This window comes from Trachypithecus francoisi, unplaced genomic scaffold (genome assembly GCF_009764315.1).
Source record: "Trachypithecus francoisi isolate TF-2019V2 unplaced genomic scaffold, Tfra_2.0 Contig01440, whole genome shotgun sequence".
Taxonomy (NCBI): Eukaryota; Metazoa; Chordata; class Mammalia; order Primates; family Cercopithecidae; genus Trachypithecus; species Trachypithecus francoisi.
In genome coordinates, this window is record NW_022681431.1 from 15,186,563 (window position 1) to 15,207,019 (window position 20,457).

Consider the following 20,457-nt stretch of genomic DNA (forward strand, 5'->3'; position numbering starts at 1 on the left):
TGCTGGCAGCGTAGGGTGCTGCAGTCCAGCTATGGTTCAGACTAAAAGCAGAGAAACTCCTGTGGTCCGGGGAAAGATATGAAGACCGTATAAACTGGCAGTGGACAGGAAATGCCAGTAAAGAAGGTGCCCCTGGGATGCTGAGCTCTTACAACTCGCAATCAACAGCTCTTACAAATAAAACTGCTGCAGAAGTAACAGCTCTTACAAATAAAACTGGTCATTTGGACTTCTGGGCACCAAATGTTTTCACAAGGAAAACATCAATTTTGCATTATAATACTAAGTATATCTTACTGTTACTGCTTCTTCGCCTTAACTTTCAGCATATTCCTTTAGGAGATTGCCACGCCTTGGTCAGAATACATTGACAGTTTTATAATAGAACAGAAAAGCTTCAGTTTTCAGGAATATATTTTAGTTGGCTTGTTGAGAGACACATCAGGGAGAGACATCTCTCTTCCTGAAAGCAAGCAATTCTTGAAGTAGATCAACCTTGTCATCATATCCCTTTTATTCTCCACTGTATGACAGTCCCTGTAGCATCTTAGCCACTGCTTTTTTGTTTGTACTTATTTTCCACCCCACCTACCCCCCACCACCGCCTGCCCCCAATAGCAAAATGAAGACATGCTGGGAAGCCAGCAACTCAACATAAAAAGAGGACCCTCCATGCGCTCAGCTCACAAGACAGTTTTATTGAATTAGTTGCATGCAGGAGCAGTTCTGTTCTTCCCATGAGCAGCAGATTCGAGTGTTAGAGTGCAGGATCCAGAGCGGGGAGTGGCTGGGCGAAGTTGGGGGCCTGGAGGGCTGGGGCCTGGTCACTTGGTGACATGCAGAGCTCTCTCTGGGGGGCTGCAGCTCATCTCGGGGGAGCTGGACTCAGATGCCCCCGTAGGTCCAAAAGCAACATTCACATCTCACTCCTCCCTGAAATAAAAAAGAGTCATCCACCAAATAAAACATCCTCCAAAGGAAAAACAAAATTCCCAGTAACTTCCTGGCTTTGTTCTTGGGCTCTGACTCCAGGTGGAGTCATTCCCACCAGGCTATGGAGTCTGCACTTCGTTTGTTTTTTTGTTTGTTTGTGTTTTTTGGCTCCCAGAGACTCACTGGGCCCTGCAGGCTGGCAGGAAAGGCCCGCCTGCTTACCTTTGCTTTTTGCGGTATTCCTGCAGCGCTTTCTCCGCCACAGTCTCCATAAATTTAGGGTTCTTCCTGGAGACCTCTACAGGGACCGTCACAGTGATGGGATCAGAGTCAAAGAGCTTCACGACCACCTCAGTGACACCGGAAGGAACATCTGAGTCAGAAGTGTGGGAAGCCACCTAAATTGAACAAAAGAAAAGAGAAGAGCTGAAACACTGTGGTCAAAATGCGTGCATTTTGCAACAGAAGTCAGGCTTCTAATAGGGAAGTCCTCCCGCTCCTCTAAGAAAACCTGGAGAGCTGACCCCAGTGCTTCTTACGCATCTAGACATCAGTACAGTTCAGTGGACAAGTGACCTGGTTCACAGACACTCATGTGTTGGGGCAAATGCCATCTGCAAATGACCAGCCCAGGGAGCACCCCAAAGAATAAAAGTGGTTTCCAAACATTTGCTTTGGGCAGCCATTGGTCAGACTAGAGTAGAAAAGGAATGTGGGGGCCTGGAGGGAAGAAAGAAAAGAAAAAGAAGAGTGCCCAGTACTAGAAATAAGTTTTTTTTATTTGATTTTTTTATTTTATATGTTATTTTGTGTTTTTTTTTTTTTTTTTTTTGGTTTGTTTGTTTAAGAGACAGAGTCTCACTCTGTCACCCAGGCTAGAGTGCCGTGGTGTGATCACAGCTCACTGCAGCCTCCACCTCTGGGCTCAGGCAATCCTCCCACCTCAGCCTCCTGAATAGCTGGGACTACAAGTGTGTGCCACCACACCTGGCTGATTTTTGTATTTTTTGTAGAGAGGGAATCTTGCTATGTTGCCCAGACTGGTCTGAAATTCCTAGCCTCAAGCATTTCTCTTGCCTCGGCCTCCCAAAGTGCTGGGATTACAGGCATGAGCCACCATATCTGGCCGAGAGAGAACCTTTTATCACTGGCAGAGAATGATGTACTAATTCACAAGCCATTTTACATGCCAGAGGGCAGCCATGTAGCTTTGAGGAAAGGACAGAGGCTTCTGGTTTATTCATAGGTTTGTGCACCAAAACAAAAACAACAACAACAAAATACAGGCTTGGCAGTCAGGCAGTCAGGTTCGAATACCCACCCAAGTCACCCATCAGCTATCACACCTTGGGCCTTGGCCAAGCTATGGAACCTCTCTTACTTTACTCCTCTGTAAAATAGTTATATTTTCCCTGAGTGGGTGATGAGGCTTCCAGGCAACAAGGGCACCTAACGTTTTCTATTTCCTGCCATGTGATAAATGCTTGGTCAAAAGCACATGTGCCCCTGCTCCCGATCACAGCTCGGGCTCCCCAACCACAGCATGTGGCTGGGACACAGCTCACCGTGGTGACCCGCAGATAGTACTGGTCTTCGCCTTGCGTGAGGTTTGCCAGCCGGGACACCCAGTTAAACTGCTCGTTCAGCTGCTCCAGCAAGGAGGAGGTGTTGAGCATCTTCCACTGGTAGGACTGCAGCAGCTCGTTGTATTTCCTGGTCAACCTCTCAGCGACCTGGAGGGAGTCGTTGAGCTCCCGCCGCAGCTGAGCCTGGGAGGGGTTGTTGGCCGAACAGTCTGCCCAGAGATGGAAGAAACGAAAGGCAGAGGTGTGAAGGGAAGGCTACAAAGGGATAGAAGCTTGAATGAATGGAAGTCAGGACATGCAGCTGGGAACAAAAGCAGTGCTTCCCTAAGGGAAGGGCCACAAACTGGAATTGTCCACAACAAAATAAAGGTTTTGCCTCGGACTGTGAATCTAGATGCTGCTTCCATCATCCAGAAAGTCTTTTGGGTTTTTTGTTCTTGTTTCCGTTTTTTTGAGACAGAGTTTTGCTCTGTTGCCTAGGCTGGAGTACAGTGGCGAGATCTCGGCTCACTGCAGCCTCGACTTCCCAGGCTCAGGCTATCCTCCAACCTCACCCTCCTGAGTAGCTGGGGCTACAGGCACATACCACCATGCCCAGCTAATTTTTGCATTTTTTGTAGAGATGGGGTTTCTCTATGTTTCCCAGGCTGGTCTCAAACTCCTGGGCTCAACCAGTCTGCCCAAAGTGCTGGGATTACAGGTGTGAGCCACCACGCCCAGCCTGAGAAGCCTTGCTCTGGAAAAATATGTCAACTGACCTAAACAGTGTGCTTTGTGACATCATTGATTTATCTTTGGGTGCCAGAGCCTTATCTCTTGTGACAAACTGTGTTGACCACACTTCCAAAAGCACTGATCTCAAGTTCTCCTTGTTCTCAGATCTGGAGTGGCTCTCACTGCCCTAGTCCCTCCCAGAGCGAAGGAATATTACTCACAGCTGCCATTTGTGTGGTACTGCCTGCATCCCAGACACCACAGAAAGTTCTCTCTGGATATCCTTTTTCCCTAAGATTGGATCTGTTCTGACTTAAGGATTAGCACTCCTATTTGACCAATAATGAAACTGAGGTCCACAGAAGTAGTAATAAGTAGCTTACCTACAGCCATAGAAGAAATGATCTCTGGGCCCAGGACTGAACCAGGGTCTTCAGCTCCAAAGCTTGGGCTCTTCCTACCCTGGGTCTGTGGTTCTGGACAATCCTCCAAGATTGTCTTTTTTTTTTTTTTTGAGACAGAGTTTCGCTCTTGTTGCCCAGGCTGGAGTGCAATGGCGTGACCTGGCTCACTGCAACCTCCACCTCCCGGGCTCAAGCAATTCTCCTGCCTCAGCCTTCAGAGTAGCTGGGATTACAGGTGCCTGCCACCACCCCCGGGTGATTTTTTTGTATTTTAGGAGAGACGGTGTTTCACCATGTTGGCTAGGCTGGTCTCAAACTCCTGACCTCAGGGAACCCACCCGCTTCGGCCTCTCAAAGTGCTGGGATTACAGGCGTGAGCCAATGCACCCAGTCCAAGTTTGTCTTTTGAGCATATCTGCAGAGGTGGCAGTTCCGGTGCCAAGAGTTCATGCAGCTGACGCACTGGCACCTGGTGGCCAGGGGTCCTTGCCCTCCTACCTGCCCGCCCGTGGCTGGTCACTGAGTTCATCAAGAGAGCAGGGAAAAGAGAATTCATTCCTCTTGGCCCTGAGCTGCAAGTTGTCAGATTCATTAAGAGCTGGAAACTGCCCACTAGCTCTTAAAACTACTGTTTTTCTCCCCCTAAGTTATTTCAAAAATATCCAGAGGCAGGTACATCAGACATGAGTTAGGGGAAGGGAGATTTTGCCTATGCTTTAGGATGATGACTGCAATTATTTATAGTAAAATAAAATGTTAGATGGGGAAAGAAACAGAATTACTAACAAGATGCCAGGTTGAAAATAAATATGTAATAAATAATCTTCACTATTTTACCAAAAAATAATTTTAAAATAAAAAAATCAGCCAGGCGTGGTGGCTCACACCTGTAATCCCAGCACTTTGGGAGGCTGAGGCAGGCTGATCACTTGAGGTCACGAGTTTGAGACCAGCCTGGCCAATATGGTGAAACCCTGTCTCTATTAAAAATACAAAAATTAGCCAGGCATGGTGGCACACAGCTGTAGTCCCAGCTACACAGGAGGCTGGGGCAGGAGAATCGCTTGAACCCAGGAAGCAGAGGTTGCAGCGAGTGAAGACTGCGCTGCCGCATTCCAGCCTGTGTGACAGAGCGAGACCCTGTCTTAAAAAAAATAAAATAAAATAAGAAAAATCCTTGAGAGCCAAGGCTTAGTCTAGAATAGAGGCTCTCTACTGGGGTGACGCTGTCACCCAGGGAGATTTAGCAAGTTCTGAAGTTGGTTGTCACAACGAAGGGAAGGGAGCTGCTGTCCTCTAGTGGGTAGAGGCCAGGAGTGCTGCCAAACACCCTGAACTGCTCAGGACAGCCCCCCACGACAAAGAATGACCTGGCCCAAAATGTCTGCACTGCTCACACCTGTAATCCCAGCACTCTGGGAGGCCGAGGTAGGAGGATCACTTGAGCCCAGGAGTTGGAGACCAGCTTGGGCAACATAGCAAGACCCCATCTCTACTAAAAATAAAAAAATTAGCCAAGCATGGTGGCACACCCGTGTAGTCTGTTACTCAGGAGGCTGAGGCAGGAGGATCAGGCTGCAGCCACTGGGTAATAGAGAGAGACCCTGCCTCAAAAAAAAAAAAATCAATAGTGCTGAAATTGAGAAATCCTGGTCTAGAGGTCCCAGGCAGTACATGCTTATATGGTTGCAAGCACCTTAAATAACAGTAGGCAGTCCTCTTCAGTGTGGACTATTTAGCTTAGCTTACAGAATTACTCTTACCAATAATCCTCTAAGAATCTATCTCAGGCCAGGCACGGTGGCTCACACCTGTAATCCCAGAACTTTGGGAGGCTGAGGCGGGCAGATTACTTGAGGTCAGGAATTCAAGACCAGCCTGGCCAACATAGTGAAACCCTGTCTCTACTAAAAATGCAAAAATTAGCTGAGTGTGGTGGTGCACACCTGCACTCCCAGCTACTGAGGAGGCTGAGGCAGGAGAACCACTTGAACCCAGGAGGCAGAGGTTGCAGTGAGCCAAGATAGAACCACTGTACTCCAGCTATAATCAATGACTGGTAAGACTGGCACCAGCTGCACTCTCAGCTGTAATCAATGACGGTTAAGATTGGCGCCAGACCCGAGCCCAGCCTGCAACAACAGAGTAAAAATCAGCACAGAGGTCCAACCTGGGCCCAGGCATCTGGACATCTTTTCTTCAGGCCCTAACGTGACTAACTTTCTTGTGGTGAGGTACCATGTAATTGATGCCACTCTGTGATATTTTTATAGAAAAAACCCCAAGGCCTGGTTGTGCACTCATCTACAGTGACTTACACTTCAGCCTCTTAAAGCACGACTGTTTATTTTGCAGTGGCTTCTAAAATTACAGGAGTGAGGCTAGGAATGTTTAACTAGACCCTGGCAGCCTGCTATGGGAAACTCAAACTAAGCATTAAGTAAGAGCAAAGCCACCAGATCGATAAGCTGTTTACCAGGGGAAACAATTAACTCTTTCTGAGTATGAACTGCTGTGTACCAGGAACTAGTCCAAACACTGTCACAGCTGTTATCTCTAAGTGGAAAGAAGTTAACCCATAACGAGAGCTGGTGAAATGGAGGGGGACAGTTGAAGGGAAATATTCCCTTTGCCTAAGGGATCAACCAGCCGACCAAAGGGACTATTGCTTGGATGCCCAGGTACTGAGATCTGTGACTTCTGTGGCCAGAGGCTGCGAGGGGCTCCGGGAGAGAACACAGCGCCCTAGGATTGAAGCCCAGCTCACCCATGTCAGGGTCAATCTTGGATAAGTTATTAACCTTTTTATGGCTCAGTTTCCTCACAGGGTCATTCTGAGGAAATGTATGTCGAGTGTTTAGAACAGTGCCTGGCCTCTGGTCAGTTTTGTTAAGCAAAATACATACTGTCTGCAATTTCATAATCTGCAGAGGGAAATGAAGATGCCTACAACGCTTGGTACTTGGGAACAGAATCACTGAGGAGTCCCAGGGGGATGACTTTTTTCGACAAGCTGTTTTCAACACGGGCCCGATGGGGTGGAGGGCACTTTTACATCTCTATCGACGTCTCACTGACTTCAGCGACGGCCTCGCATCATCATCTCATTCTAAGACGAGGAACCCCAGCTGCGTGAAGCTCAGGACCTGCCCCAGGTCACAGCCCAAAGGCGGTAGAGCTGGAATCCAAACGCTTATCTGTCTGACACCATAAAGGCAGTACCAGTGAGGCCCCAGTGACCCCAGGACACAAGGTATCGGAGGGGGCGGCTTGTGGTCTGGACCCTGACTCACCCACAGACAAGATCTCCCGGCACTTGTCACACTGGTCCTTCATCCGCAGGCAGCCTGTGGAGTTGTGGCGGATCTCCCGGCACACAGCCCGGTCGTCGTCACCTTCTGGGGACACACAAGGGAAGAAGAGTCAGTCATCCAGCCATGCAGAGATGGAACCCGCTGATTCCTATTGTTATTTTTATTTATTTTTTATTTTAGAGACAGGGTCTCATTCTGTTGCCCAGGCTGAAGTGCAATGGTGCAATCATAGATCACTGCAGCCTCCAACTTCTAGGCTCAGGTGACTCTCTTGCCTCAGCTTCCCAAGTAGCTGGGACTACAGGTGTGTACCACCACACCCGGTTAATTTTTTTAAGTTTTTATTTTTGTAGAGACAGGATCTCACTGTCTTGGCCAGGCTGGTCTCAAATTCCTGGCCTCAAATGATCCTCCCGCCTTGGCCTCCCAAAGTGCTGACATCACAGGCATGAGCCACCACGCCCAGCTCAGTTCTTTTCCTCTTTAAATAAGAGTGATATCACCCTTGTGATATTGCTGGGGAAAAATTGAGATGACACCCACTGAGCCCTCGGCATGGTTCTCAGCATCTAACGGGTTGCTCAAAAGGCTGTGAGCTTCCACCCCTTCTCACCTCGTATGAATTCCGTGGATGGGTGCTGGAAGGCCGGGCTGTGGAAGTGGATATCCATGGCCTGCTGAGCCTCGTGTATCATCTCAAGGAAGGGCTGGAACATGGCGTGGAAGTTCAGGGGCTCATACGGAGAAAAGGGCATCAAGCTGCGGACGATGCGGGACTTGGGAAAGAAGAAGTGAGGCCTCCGGTGGGGCAGGCTGAAGGGCAGGAAGTGGTAGGAGTCTTGGGGCTCCCGGGCGAAGAATCTGTCCTGGAAGAGCTCGTCCATGATGCTGGATGCGCGGCTGAAGCGGTCCTGCATGACATCCATCATGTGTGTCTGCTGCCGGTCGTTCTCCAGCAGGGAGTCGATGCGATCGCCGTTTATCCAGAAGTAGAAGGGTGAGCTCTGGTTCAGGAACTCCTCGAGCTGGGACAGCCAGCATGGGCACAGTTAGGAGAAGCTCACCAAGGCCATGGCCTTCTGGCCTCCCACTCCCCGGGGAGCCAGGCCAGGCCCTGCCCATGGCTGTAACAGTCACATAGCAAGTGACCAACAGCCCAGCTGGACCAGCCCCCAGCACCCCAACTGTCAGGTCCATGCCCTTTCCTTTTACCTCCCTCCATGGGGGACAGTTTTGAGACACCTGGGAGGCCATAAGAGTCACAAGGCCCAACATTTCAGGTTCATCCACGGTCATCTTTGGCCACCAATGATATCCACCCCCTGCTCAGCTAAGGGCCAACTGATGTGACTTCAGGGACTGGAGCAATTCACTGAGTCCCAATCAAAAAAGTGCTGCAGCAGAGGACAGGAGCAATACTAATATACTTAAAAAATCTTACATTGGCTAGGCACAGTGGCACACATCTGTAATCCCAATAATTACAGAGGCCAAGGTAGGAGGGTTACTTGAGCTTAGGAGTTTGAGACCAGCCTGGGCAACATGGCCAAACTCCATGTTTACAAAAAAAAAACAAAAAGTAGCTGGGTATGGTGGTGCATGCCTGTGGTCCCAGCTACTTGGGAGGCTGAGGTGGGAGGATCACCTGAACCCAGGAGGTCAAAGCTGCAGTGAAACATGATCACACCACTGCACTCCAGCCTGGGTGACAGAGTGAGACCCTGTCTCAAAAAAAAATAAAAAAGTTATTAAATCCTTCCACATAAGAGGACACAGGGCTCTGCCATCCCACGAAGCAGTTATGTCATCCAGCTAAGCACTGCTGCATGAGTTTTCTAAGAGAAGGTAGACACCTGGCCTACATCCTTTTGATGACTCCACTCTCACTACTCATGCCAGACATTACCAATGGAGCATGGCACTCTGGGCCCCAATGCAGCCAGCCAATACTAATCAATTGCATCTGGCATGTGGAATGAAGCATATTTCACTAGGCTCCCATCCTTCCCCACTCAGCCTTGGCCACTGATGTGTCCCTTTTCACCTGGCGGCCAACCAGGCCCGAGCCACTTCTGCAGACGCGTGCGTAGAACTTCATGCAGGTCTGTTTCAGGCAGGGCTTACACTCTTCCCAGAGGGCCATCATGGTCTCATTGCACACTCCTGGGAACTCCTTCAGCTTTGTCTCAGATTCCCTGGTCTCATTTAGGGCATCCTACAGGAAGACACGAGGCTGGCTAAGTCACACAGAGACCACAGGCTCACACACTCAAGGAGGTGCTGGGTGCCAGGCCCTCTGCCCAGGGCAGGCCTTCCCACAGGATGGCCACCCAACATGCAAGTGTGCACCCCTGCTCCAGTTCAGGGTTCCCTTCATTCGCCCACCTGGAATCCCCTTCCCACTCGGCTTGAAGAATCCATTCATCCTTTAAGATCCAACTGTTCCCTAACTCCTAGAAGCTTCCCAACTCCTGGAACCCAGGTGGACAGCACCTCTCTCTCACTGAAGCCTCATTTTCTATTCTCTGCTTCTGGTGTTTAAATTTCATCTTCCAAAGCAGGCTGCAGACTCCCTGAATCTTATCTTTCTATTGCAACCATGCCCCCTGGCATGCAAAGGGAATGGCAGGCTTTCAACACCAAAGCCACACCAGCTGTCACGATTCTCTAATGGGTCCTTGCCACTTGACCCAATAATTCTCTAAGAATCTATCTCAGGCCAGGTGCAGTGGCTCACACCTGTAATCCCAGCACTTTGGGAGGCCAAGGTGGGCATATTACTTGAGGTCAGAAGTTCAAGACCAGCCTGGCCAGCATGGTGAAACCCCGTTTCTACTAAAAATACAAAAATTAGCTGGTGTGGTGGTGCACACTTGCACTCCCAGCTACTTGGGAAACTGAGGCAGGAGAATCGCTTGAACCCGCGAGGTTGCAGTGAACCGAGGTCAAACCACTACACTCTAGCCTGGGTGACAGAGCGAGACTCTGTCTCAAAAAACAAAACAAAACAAAACAAAGACTCTACCTCAAAGGAATCCGCTGACAAAGAAAAAGATGCTTAAAAATATTCGGTACAGTATTATCTTATGGAAAAAACAAAAACCAGAATCAACCCAGATGCTTAAAAGAGACAGGTTAAACAAACTGGTTCCTACAAAGAGTAAAGGGTACATCATTACAAAGGATGTTTATAGTCCATTTTGAATATTATCATATGTACTCTTTATGTCAAAAATTCATAATTTTGTACATAGCCACTGTCAAAAAAGCACAGAGGAAAAGAATGGGAATAAATATATCAAACGTTAACAGTGACTTGTCCTTGGGCAAAAGGATTATGGAAAAACTTTTCCTCTTCTACTTTTCTATATTAAAGTCTCTATAAATGAGTGTGTTAGTCTTCAAAAAAAATTAGCCTATCCACACCCCAGAGTTATGTGAGGTCTTTGTCCTGCTCCATCACTCCCTGTCCGCTGCTGGGCAAAGACAGCCCACCTCCCACTGAGCCAAGACACAAGTGCCACCCATGCTGCCTACTTCCTTTCCTTCTGGCTCACCTACTCCTCAACTAAGACGTAGCTCTTAGTTGTAGCTCTTTGAGACACGCTCTTTTCTCCAAATGTGATGTGCTTTATTATAAAACCAGAATTGTTGAATGCCAGACTCCAGTGATAACCACAAAAGTGTGAGCATGAGACATGCTCCTTCCCCAGGAGCTATCTGAGGATTCTCATAGAATGGTGAGAACTGGCCTGTTAATCCCAGCACTTTGGGAGGCCAAGGCAGGCAGACCAAGAGGCCAAGGTCAAGAGTTCGAGACCAGCCTGGCCAATATGGTGAAACCCCACCTCTACTAAAAATACAAAAAAGTAGCCGGGTGTGGTGGCACGTGCCTGTAATCCCAGCTACTCAGGAGGCTGAGGCGGAGAATCGCTTGAACCCTGGAGGTGGAGGTTGCAGTGAGCTGAGATCGCGCCATTGCACTCCAGCCTGGACAACAGAGCAAGACTCTATCTCAAAAAAAAAAGAATGGGGAGAACTGATACTGAGGCCAAGAAAGGGCATGAAGCTTGAAAAAAAGGTAGAGCTGCATCCAGGCCAGCATTCTCTGAAGTGGCTCCCATGGAGCTGTGCTCAAAGCAGCCAGAAAAAAAAATTATAAAATGAATTCCCTGGTCAATTTGGAAAACTCTAGGTTTCGTGGAGTTACACAGGTTTCTTTACTGCAGAACTTCTCAGAGCCTTTGAAATGCTTTTAACATGCATGATGGATCATGAAGCTGGCAGGTAGCTACATCTTAGCATCTGAAGTAGGGCAACCGTGAGAGGAGGTTTGTAGTATACTCTTAAAGAGACTTGATTTCTTAAGTAAGTCGTTCATTGAATTATAGCGTTTTAGTTTTGTCAAATCATTAAGCACAGGCTAGACCTGCTATATCCACTACTAGGCTTAAGATGTTTCTTTATGAAGTAGTCCAGAACTCTAGGAAGACGTGGGGTGCAGTGTGCCTGCCTTAACCCTAACCGTATCAACCCTACTAGATAAGCTTCCTGAAGGTTGGACACCACCCCCGTCTGGGCCCCCGCCGCCACCCCATCCAGAGCCTGCTTGGAACTACTATGTGGTCAGGGTTTAGAAGCATCTATTGAAATGAATCTGGGCATTAGCCCCTGGGCCAGGCTTATAACAAAACCTGATCCAAGATCTCACTCCCTGATGCTTTCAAAAGCGAATAAACCTTTCCTACTTCTTAACTACAGCCCCAGCATCAGCTGACACAGCCTGGGAGGACTGCAGGTCACCATGGCAACCCAGCAAGGCACTGTGCAGTGACCCCCTCCCTCCCCTCCAGTGGGGTGGTCAAGGCAGGGCGGCGTTCGTGGCTTCTCCTGACCTCTTTCTTCTTCTTGGCTTCCTCTAGGTTGCTGAGCAGTGTCTTGCGCTCTTCGTTTGTTTTTTCTATGAGAGTCTTTATCTCTTTCACCCCGTTGACAGCATTTTGAATTTCCTTATTGACATACTTACTTCCCTGATCGGACATTTCTGCAAGAGAAGTGCAAGAGGTAGCATGAGGCGAGAGGAAGACGTGGCCTCGGGATGTAACCCTGGAATGAGCTGGAATGGCCAGAAAGGCCCGTTCAGTTCAGGGCTGTCAAGGCTGGGACCCCCACCCCTGCCGGCAGGCAGCAGCATGGCCCCAGCCTTGCCCTGGCACAGGCTCCCATCACAGGCTCCTTGCTGACTACACCCTACTGCTCAGAAATGCAGACCACGGGAGCTGGCACACTGGCACACCCAGAGCTATGCCCAACCACTGCCATGAGCCCCTGGAGAATGAGCCGGGTGCAGAAGAAACTTGTCAAGGAAAAAAAAACAAAAACAAAAAACCCAGAAGTGTCAGCTCTGAAGCATCAAAATATAAAATATTGTTATTTTGGACACAAATCTTTCTAGAGTTCAGTTTAACTAGACGTGTATTTCTTTGTTCCAATGCAGTGCCAGGTGACAGGAATAAGATGAGTAAATAAGGCATAGCACTGCTGACAAATGCAGCAAAACACTGTGTCACCTAAGTGCTGCTTCACTGGTATTTATCCCATGCCAAGCACTGCGCCGAACACTTCATGTGCAGTTTACATAATGCTCCAGCCCCCTACCACGCCCACTTCGCAGAGGGAGACATGGGAAGTGTGGTATGAGAAAGGGTCAAAGTGTCAATCAGGTAGGAGGAGTACATCCTGGAGGTCTAACATACAGGTGGTGCTTATAGTTAATAACACCATATTATAACTGGACATTTGCTAAGAGAGTAGATTTGAAGTCTTCCCACCATCCCACCATAAAAAGGGGTCATCATTTCAATGTATGTGCATTTCAAAACATCATGTCATATACCTTAAATACACACGATTTTTATTTGTTAATTATATCGCAATAAAACGGGGGGTGGGGGCAGTGTCATGAGATCAAGATAGCGGCCCAAAGTCACCCAGCTGAGAAGAGGTGAAGCAGACTCACACCCATGTCTGATCTGGGTTTTTAACAATGATCCTGCAGAAGCAGTCAGCTCACAGGAGTGACAAGCTCTGGGCACTCCAAAGGGGAGAGGGATAAGAGCTCCAATGGTCCAGACACAGCTTCGTGGAGGAGGCCTGGGAGCTGGGCCAAGGGGCCTGGGAAGGGAACAGCTGAATGAAATGCAGCAGCCGAAAGTGCTTGGGAAATCCCTGCAAATGCCGGCAGTCTAATGCACGCAGAGCCTGAACCAGGAGCCTGGGAGCTGAGGCTCAGAGAGGGCCCAGACACAGGCACCCAGACCCAGTGCACAAGATAAAAACAGTCTGTAACACTGGGGCCTGATAGAGAGGCACTGAGCGCAGTTGGCTACCCTGCCCTCTGACCTTATCACCCTGTGGCCAGAGGAACATCATGCTTGGTCTACTCACCCTGGAGCTCATTGTCCGAGACTGTCTGGTCCCCCAGGACCTGCCCACTCTCCCAGGTCAGCAGTAGCCCCACAAACAGCAGCAGAGTCTTCATCATGCCTCCAATTCTGGAGTCCTCGCACGCCTCTGTTTGCAGAGAACAGGAGACCGTCATGGGAACAGCTTAGACAGCCTGCTGGCGTGCTGCCCACCTGCCGCCTGCAGCAGCTCCCCAGGGCCTCACTGCCCTCGGCTGTCCCCACAGCAGGCACTGCTGCACTTTTATTCCTGAGGAAATGGGGGAAAGGACCAGACTCGCCATGGACACCTCAAATGAAATGCGAAGGCAGGAGGTGCAGGGAGGGAGGGACTGCAGGATAGCAACGTTGAGTGGCCAAAACAAGAACCCTGGCATTGGCGGAGCCAGGCTCTTGTCCAAGCCACATCCTCCCCCGCAATCAGCGAGGCACACAGGCTTTCTGCATCCTGGCCTCCTTGTCCAGAGTGGTATCGATCATGTCAGACACTGAAAATACCCGCCTTAGGTCACGCATCCGTCCCTCCCCATTCCACCTCCACAGAGGGACTGCATCCCACAGACCAGCCACGTCCTCTGCAATGTGCATCTAAATCTTCACCCCAGCAGACACTCCCCATCCACCACAGCGCTGCAGCCCCCAGGGGGTCTCAGCACCACCTGAACTTGATTTTCAAGAGCCGGAGGCAGCAGCAGCCAGCCCTTCACACCGAATCCATCGGCATCCCTAGTGGGAGACTTGGACCTGGTTGCCTGTGCTTTCAGGGGTGGAAGTAGTGGAAGCCAGGAAGGACAATTCCCTTCAGAGAGTAGACAGGGTTCGCAGTGGCCTGAGGAGCAACCTTCCCAGAGAAAAGTCCCTTTGGAAGGATGAGTCCTTTTGCTCTGCCAGGCCCTCCACACGGCCCATCCCCTCTAAGCCCACAGCAGGCTGCCCTGCCAGTGTTCCTGCCACCACTGGGCTGGCTGCCCTGAGCCAGGGGGCACAGGCCACAGCCCCAGTCTTACACAATGGACCCTTTCGCGGAAGCTGAGGCTGTTGCATAAAACAGAAACCCCTCCCCCTGCACCCCACCCCTACCATCCCCCCTCCTAAGAACTGCTTATCTGAGCTCACCCATTTCCCATAACAGAACCAACAGGAAGGTGGGGTTCCCCTTCCTGAAATGGTTCACATCCAAAGCCCGCTCAACCCAGCAGGCCCATCTGGACACTCAGTAGCACATTAACAAGGAGTGCCTCTCACCAGAAGTAATCAGGCACACAGAGCCAGCGAGCAGCGTGGGAGAAGAGATGGGGTCAGCGCCTTCCCCAGAGACGGGGTGGGTGGTGGAGACCAGGCTCACCAGGAAGGCTGTGGTCTCACGGGCTCTGCCCCAGCTGCCCACTGAGCCCTGAAATGCCTCCAGCAGGAACAGAGCCTTTGTCATGCCAGAGAGACAAAGCCAGCCAGAAACACCTCTCTGCCAGGGGCCCCTGAAAGCAACAACTTCTGGAAAAACCCATTCAGAACTAGGTTCTGACCAGAAGACAGGGTGTTGGGCCCTGAAGAACGAGGCAGCCAAAGGCAAGATGCAGGAAAGGAATTCCAGACTCAGCAGCAGGCATAGAGAGCCTGGGGTCCCTGGTGACCCATCCAGCTTAGAACTGGGAAGGGGGTTGTTCTTTCACCCAACCCCTCCACCTTAGCAGTGAGGCTGAAGCCCAGAGAGGGCATGGGACTCCCTAGGGCCCACAGCATGCTCATGGTAACCCCAGGATGAGAGCCCAGCCCTCCCGACCCCTAGTCCAGTGTTCTTTCCTTGATTCCAAGTCACTTAAATATCTGAGCCTCAGTTTCTTCATCTGTAAAATGGATCTAATCCACACCTCAGAGAGGAGAATGTGTTCTGTAAACAAGAGGATCTTATGTAATCATAGTAAATTCTGACTACTTCAAAATTAGACTGAGGTCTGAGGCTGGGCATTGGCAGTATCTAATCAACATGTCTGGAGAGGGGCAGGAAAACCAAGACAAGCACAGAGAGGCCACCTATGGTCCCCCCGACTGTGTGGCTCTGCTTTGGTGAAATGATTGACCACTTTTTAAAGTAGTTATGAATCACTGCAGGGCTGGTTATAATGTTGGTTCTGAGTCAGAATCTGCTTTTCCAGCCAGTCTGCAGGTGATGTGGATGCTGCTGATCCGAGGAATGTTCTAGAACCATGACTGCAGAGCCAACCTCCTTTCCTTTGCTCAGACTCACCTCCCCCCTCATCTCCTCTGCCTCCTGGGAGCCTGGCTGCCAGCTGCTCTGGGTGGAAGAGCCATGTCAAGGCCAAGGCCCTTGAGTCCCCAGCACTACCACACAGCCTCATTCCCCCTAAGAAGGCTTAAACCACCTGGCCTTGCTCCTTCTACCAGAAAAGGCCAGTTCTGTGGACAAAGGGGCTGTGCAGGTGAAGAGAAGGAGGAGATGGGGTGGGGAGCAGGCTGACTTTGAGAGCAACTCTGCTCCAGGCACACCCTCCTGGGAGCTTTGAACTGAGCAACTTCCCAAAACATTTCCAAGCAGGGCAGGGCTGGAGGCTTAAGAAAATCAATGACCTGGTGGGGCGCAGTGATTCACACCTATCATCCCAGCACTTTGGGAGGCCAAGGCAGGCAGATTACTTGAGGAGTTCGAGACCAGCCTGGCCAAGGTGGTGAAACCCTGTCTCTACTAAAAATACAAAAATAAGCCGGGTGTAGCAGCATGTGTCTGTAGTCCCAGCTACTCAGAGGCTGAGACACAGAATAGATTGAACCTGGATGGGGGAGGTTGCAGTGAGCTGAGATCGCGCTACTGCACTCCAGCCTGGGCAGCAGAGTGTGATTTGGTCTCAGAAATAATAATAATAATAATAAATAAAAGAAATGAAGAAAGAAGAAAGAGAAAGAAAGAAAAGGAAAGAAAGAAAGAAAGAAAGAGAAAGAGAGAAAGGAAGTAAGGAAGGAAGGAAGGAAGAAAGAAAGAAAGAAAGAAAGAAAGAAAGAAAGAAAGAAAGAGAAAGAAAGAGAAAGAAAGAAAGAAAGAAAGAAAGAAAGAAAGAAAGAAAGAAAGAAAGAAAAAGAAAGAAAGAAAATCAATGACCATGAACAGGGAGCTGTGGGGAGGATGGGAAGACAGCGAAGAGGGCAACAGCTGGTGAGGGTTTTAATCCCAAAGCCCCGGCTCTTCTTTGCCTTTTCAAATGGAGAAAACTAAACCAAAAGGAAAATAAGAAAAGAAAAATAGTCACCTGTAATTCATACCACCCAGAGGCAAATGTTAGCACCGTGGTATATTTCCTTCTGTCTTCCATGCAGTTCATACAATCAGATCCTTTACATTCACCATCTTCAAATATTCTTTAAGAACATACTTTTGTGGCTATGTAATACTCCACTTTCTCACGGACCCAAGTTTATTTTACTATTCTCACAAGATTGGCCGTTTCAGTTGTGCTCAATGCCCCACTATTATTATAACTTACATTCTCATGGGCATCTTTTTTTTTTGTATCTGTACTTACCTTTAAATTCCTAACCTCTCCCTTTAAAAAAAAATTAAAAATCAGCTTCTTTTTCTTTTTCTTTTTTTTAACTAGGTCCAGAAATTCTGGAAGGTCAGGAGGCTTTGGCTGTAATCCCAATTCTGATACTTATTTGCTGTTTAGTGTTGGCACCAGTCCTAAACCTCTCCAGGTTTCAGATTATCATCTGTAAAATGAGACCGTGGAATCAGAGGTCTGAGGCCTGGTGGATCTTGTGTGACTTTTCTCTAATGCACCTCAGATGCATTAGGAGGCAGAAAAAGTAGGATTTCGGTGGTTGCAGCATATACTTAAATCCGCAGGCTCATACTTACAGGCACAGTGTCCAGAGAGCTAGAGAATTTAGAAGAAAACTAGATGACTCATGCATGCAAGCAGACAGCCACAACTGAGAGATCCGCATCTACGCAGGGGACATGCTGCAGGAAGGAGCTCCGTGCAGGCCAGCTCCGTCACCTGCCAGCCTGGGTCTCCTGCAACGCGGCAGCTCTCCAAGTCTCAGTTTCCCCATCTTTGCGAAAGGATGATCATTATATCTGCTCTATTTATCCCCCACAGAATTGTGGTTGGAGTTCGTGCGCTCAGGCAGCGGTTGCGCAGGGGCCCCTGGTTCAGCTGCCTGGTGATGGGGCTCCGGCCACCTCCCCTCCCTGGCTTCCTGGGCTCCGTCGAAAGCGCAAGGGTTGTGACTGCGAGCTCTGTCATCCCTCTCTGCCTGGCTACTAAACCCTGCCCGCCCATCCGTCCCGGTGTAGCTCTGCGCAAGGGTAGGGAAGACGGGGACATCTCACCGGTCAGCGGCACCCGGTGCCCGCGCGCTCCTCCTGGCGACGCCGCGTGGTGAGCACTGGGAGGCGCCGTATTTATAGCGGTCGGCTCGTACACACCCACTTTGGGGCTGGCTGCAAACCTGCATGACTCACGCCCAAAGAATGCCGCGGAATGCAAGGGGAGCTTTCTGGAAGCCGGGAGGTGGGGGCCGGTGCAGCACCGGGCTGGGGGCGCCGGGGGGCGCATCATCACCGCGAATGGCTGTGTTGGCTCCAGGGGAGACCCTGAGGTGCAGCCGCTTGGTGCTCCCAGGCGGGAAGAGCCTGAACTCGCTTGCCCAGCTGGGCGCCCCTCTCACGCGGTTAGCCCGGCCCTCGGTCCCAGTCCAAAACACCGTCTCACAGTTCCCTGGCCCCATTGAACTTAACCTTCACGTTACACACGCTCCACTTCTCTCGGCCCATTTAAATAGTAAAGAGTCAGACATAATGAGGGTGGGACGGAGAGGGGCCTTGTGCTGGAGAGGAGAGCACAGGAAGTATTGAAACGCCTTCTCCTGGAAACATCACACTGATGGGGTACCTGGACTGAGCCGCCAGGCCTGGAGGAAACAGAATTGTGTTTAGGAGTGATCCGCGCAGATACCTGGAGAGCCTGAAGGCCTCTCTGGGCTCCTTGATCCACGGAGCTTAAGCAAACATTGTCCCCATCCTCTTGGAACCCAGCTAAGCAGGGTGGGCTTCATGGGTGTGGGACCCTCGCAGATCCACGTTTGGTTTAAGGGGCTACTGTGACAGTCTGGAAATTCTTCATAGCTTTTGAACCAGTGGCCCTCAATTTTTATTTTGCATTGAGCCTTCCCAATTAGGAAATCAGATCTGTGTCCAGAGGGGTTTGCTGGTCTCCAACTGCTGAAGTTCCTTCTGCTGAGAGGAGAATCCTGTGGCAGCCACCCCAACCCCTGACAAGGAGGGGGAAATCCAGGAACCCTGGAGGTGCAGCTACTTCTTGGGGAAGAAACTGAGCCGTCCATTTTGGAGCCAGGAATGTTTGAGCCCCAGGAGAGAAGTCAACGGGCTGACAATTGGGGCAATGGGTGGACAGGGCGGGCACAGGCAGCCCCACTGGGGGTGGTAGACTTTGAAAACCATGTGAAACAAAGGGACTTAAAGGAGAGCTGTGTGGTCAGGGGCTGAGTTTTCCCGTTCAGGAGCAGGACTATGGAGGCACAACACGGAGGCCCAGTGCCTTGCTTGCCCAACATCCTGGGGCCACTAGGACCCCAGCCCTTTTCAGGAGGCAGCCTGGGGGAATCTTCCAGGTCCATGAAAAAGTGGGAGAACCTGGACCAGGTCCATGAAAATCTGATTACAGTCCTAGGTGTGCCCCAAGACACTGGGTGACCTTGGACCAATCACTTTGCCCTTGAGCCTCAGTTTCTTCCATCTGGACAATGAGGAATCGGGAATGGATCATCTCCATGGCTCCCTGCAACCTAACCTAGTGCCAAGCCAAGTATAAGAAGATCATTAGCCCAGAAGGAAAAAAAAAAAAATGCCCAGAAGAAGCTTCACTTTATTTTTCTTTAAAAAAAAAAAAAAAAAAAGTCTAATTATCAGGAACAGCTACATTTTCTGTGGACAGCGCCTCCTTATCAACGCCTGAGGTTAGAAGAATTGTTTTTGAGCTCGCTCCTTGTAACTTTTCTGTTCTGTAGCTCCCCCAGCCTCCGGAACAGGAGGCATAAATCTAGTTATTTTTTTAAAAATTAGACTTTGGAGGTCAGTCAGTGAGATCTGCCTTAGCCATCTGAATTAGGGGAAGGGAGGAGAGGAAGAAAGGATTTGGGAAAACATAGCATGATTCACAGATTCAGTCGGTCCATTGGGAATAATTACTTGATTATTCCCACTACTAAGCAAACAAGGTTCAGAAGATCAAACTTTGAGGGGAAAAAAGTGTGAATTTTGAAAGCGCCATAAATGCATCACCAGATGTTTAATATTCTAAGTAGATCATAGAGATTGATTGGTTCAGGACTTGCACACTGCCTGATTCCTACCCCATCCCCAACATCTGCACCAGGTGGTCATCCTGCCCGTGTTTAAACACCACCAGTAACAGGCAGCTCACTACCTTCCATGCAACCATTTATCTAGTAAAGCTTTTGATAAAGTTGGGGCCTTTTTGATTGAGTCACAGTCTGGCTCGTGTATGGGCCAATCCGGAGCCCAGTTCTGCCCTCTGGAGCCACACAGAGAAAATCCAGCTTATCTCTCCCATAGTGCCCCTTCTGATATTTGAAGGCAACTTAGTCTGCTTTTCCCAGTGAGCTCCAGGCTTGCAGCTCCTTGCCTTGCCATGGTTTGCAGACTTTTCCCCAGCCCTTTGGCATTCTGGACCTCATCTCTCTTGAAACTCTTGGCCCAGCCCTGGGCCAGCCACTGTCAGTGGGGAGCCTAGGACCAGCCAATGCCTGGGGGCCTGAGCACACAAAGCAGAGCAGAACCACTCCTTCCCTTGCCCTAAACACTCCAAATAAGCTTTATCAGATGCTGAGTCACTGGGCTGATTCATACAGAATGCATCATGTTCTTGGCAGGTGCTGCTGTTTTATCCTTTGTCTCCCATCACAGCTTTAGCTTGATTTCCTTTATTGGAGAGTCGGGGCCATGGGGAGGGCCAGGGAGCAAGAAGTAAAGACCCTTGCATGTATC

The 20,457-nt window shown here is 49.8% G+C and overlaps 1 protein-coding gene across 2 annotated transcripts; it reads right to left on the bottom strand.

Annotated features, from left to right (window-relative positions):
- Positions 1 to 678: 678 nt before the first annotated feature.
- Positions 679 to 18,134, bottom strand: CLU (clusterin). Of its 2 annotated transcripts, none has more exons than XM_033229339.1 (9): positions 17,761 to 18,134; positions 13,399 to 13,524; positions 11,847 to 11,995; positions 8,996 to 9,166; positions 7,565 to 7,976; positions 6,931 to 7,035; positions 2,499 to 2,728; positions 1,156 to 1,331; positions 679 to 933 (listed from the first exon to the last, which is right to left on the bottom strand). In XM_033229339.1, the coding sequence occupies exons 1-9, from the start codon at positions 17,987 to 17,989 to the stop codon at positions 924 to 926; spliced, it is 1,608 nt and encodes a 535-aa protein (XP_033085230.1). In that variant the 5' UTR covers positions 17,990 to 18,134; the 3' UTR covers positions 679 to 923. The 2 variants fall into 2 exon arrangements, with proteins under 2 accessions (XP_033085230.1, XP_033085233.1); XM_033229342.1 differs by lacking the exon at positions 17,761 to 18,134 and adding an exon at positions 14,075 to 14,362.
- Between the last annotated feature and the right edge of the window lie 2,323 nt (positions 18,135 to 20,457).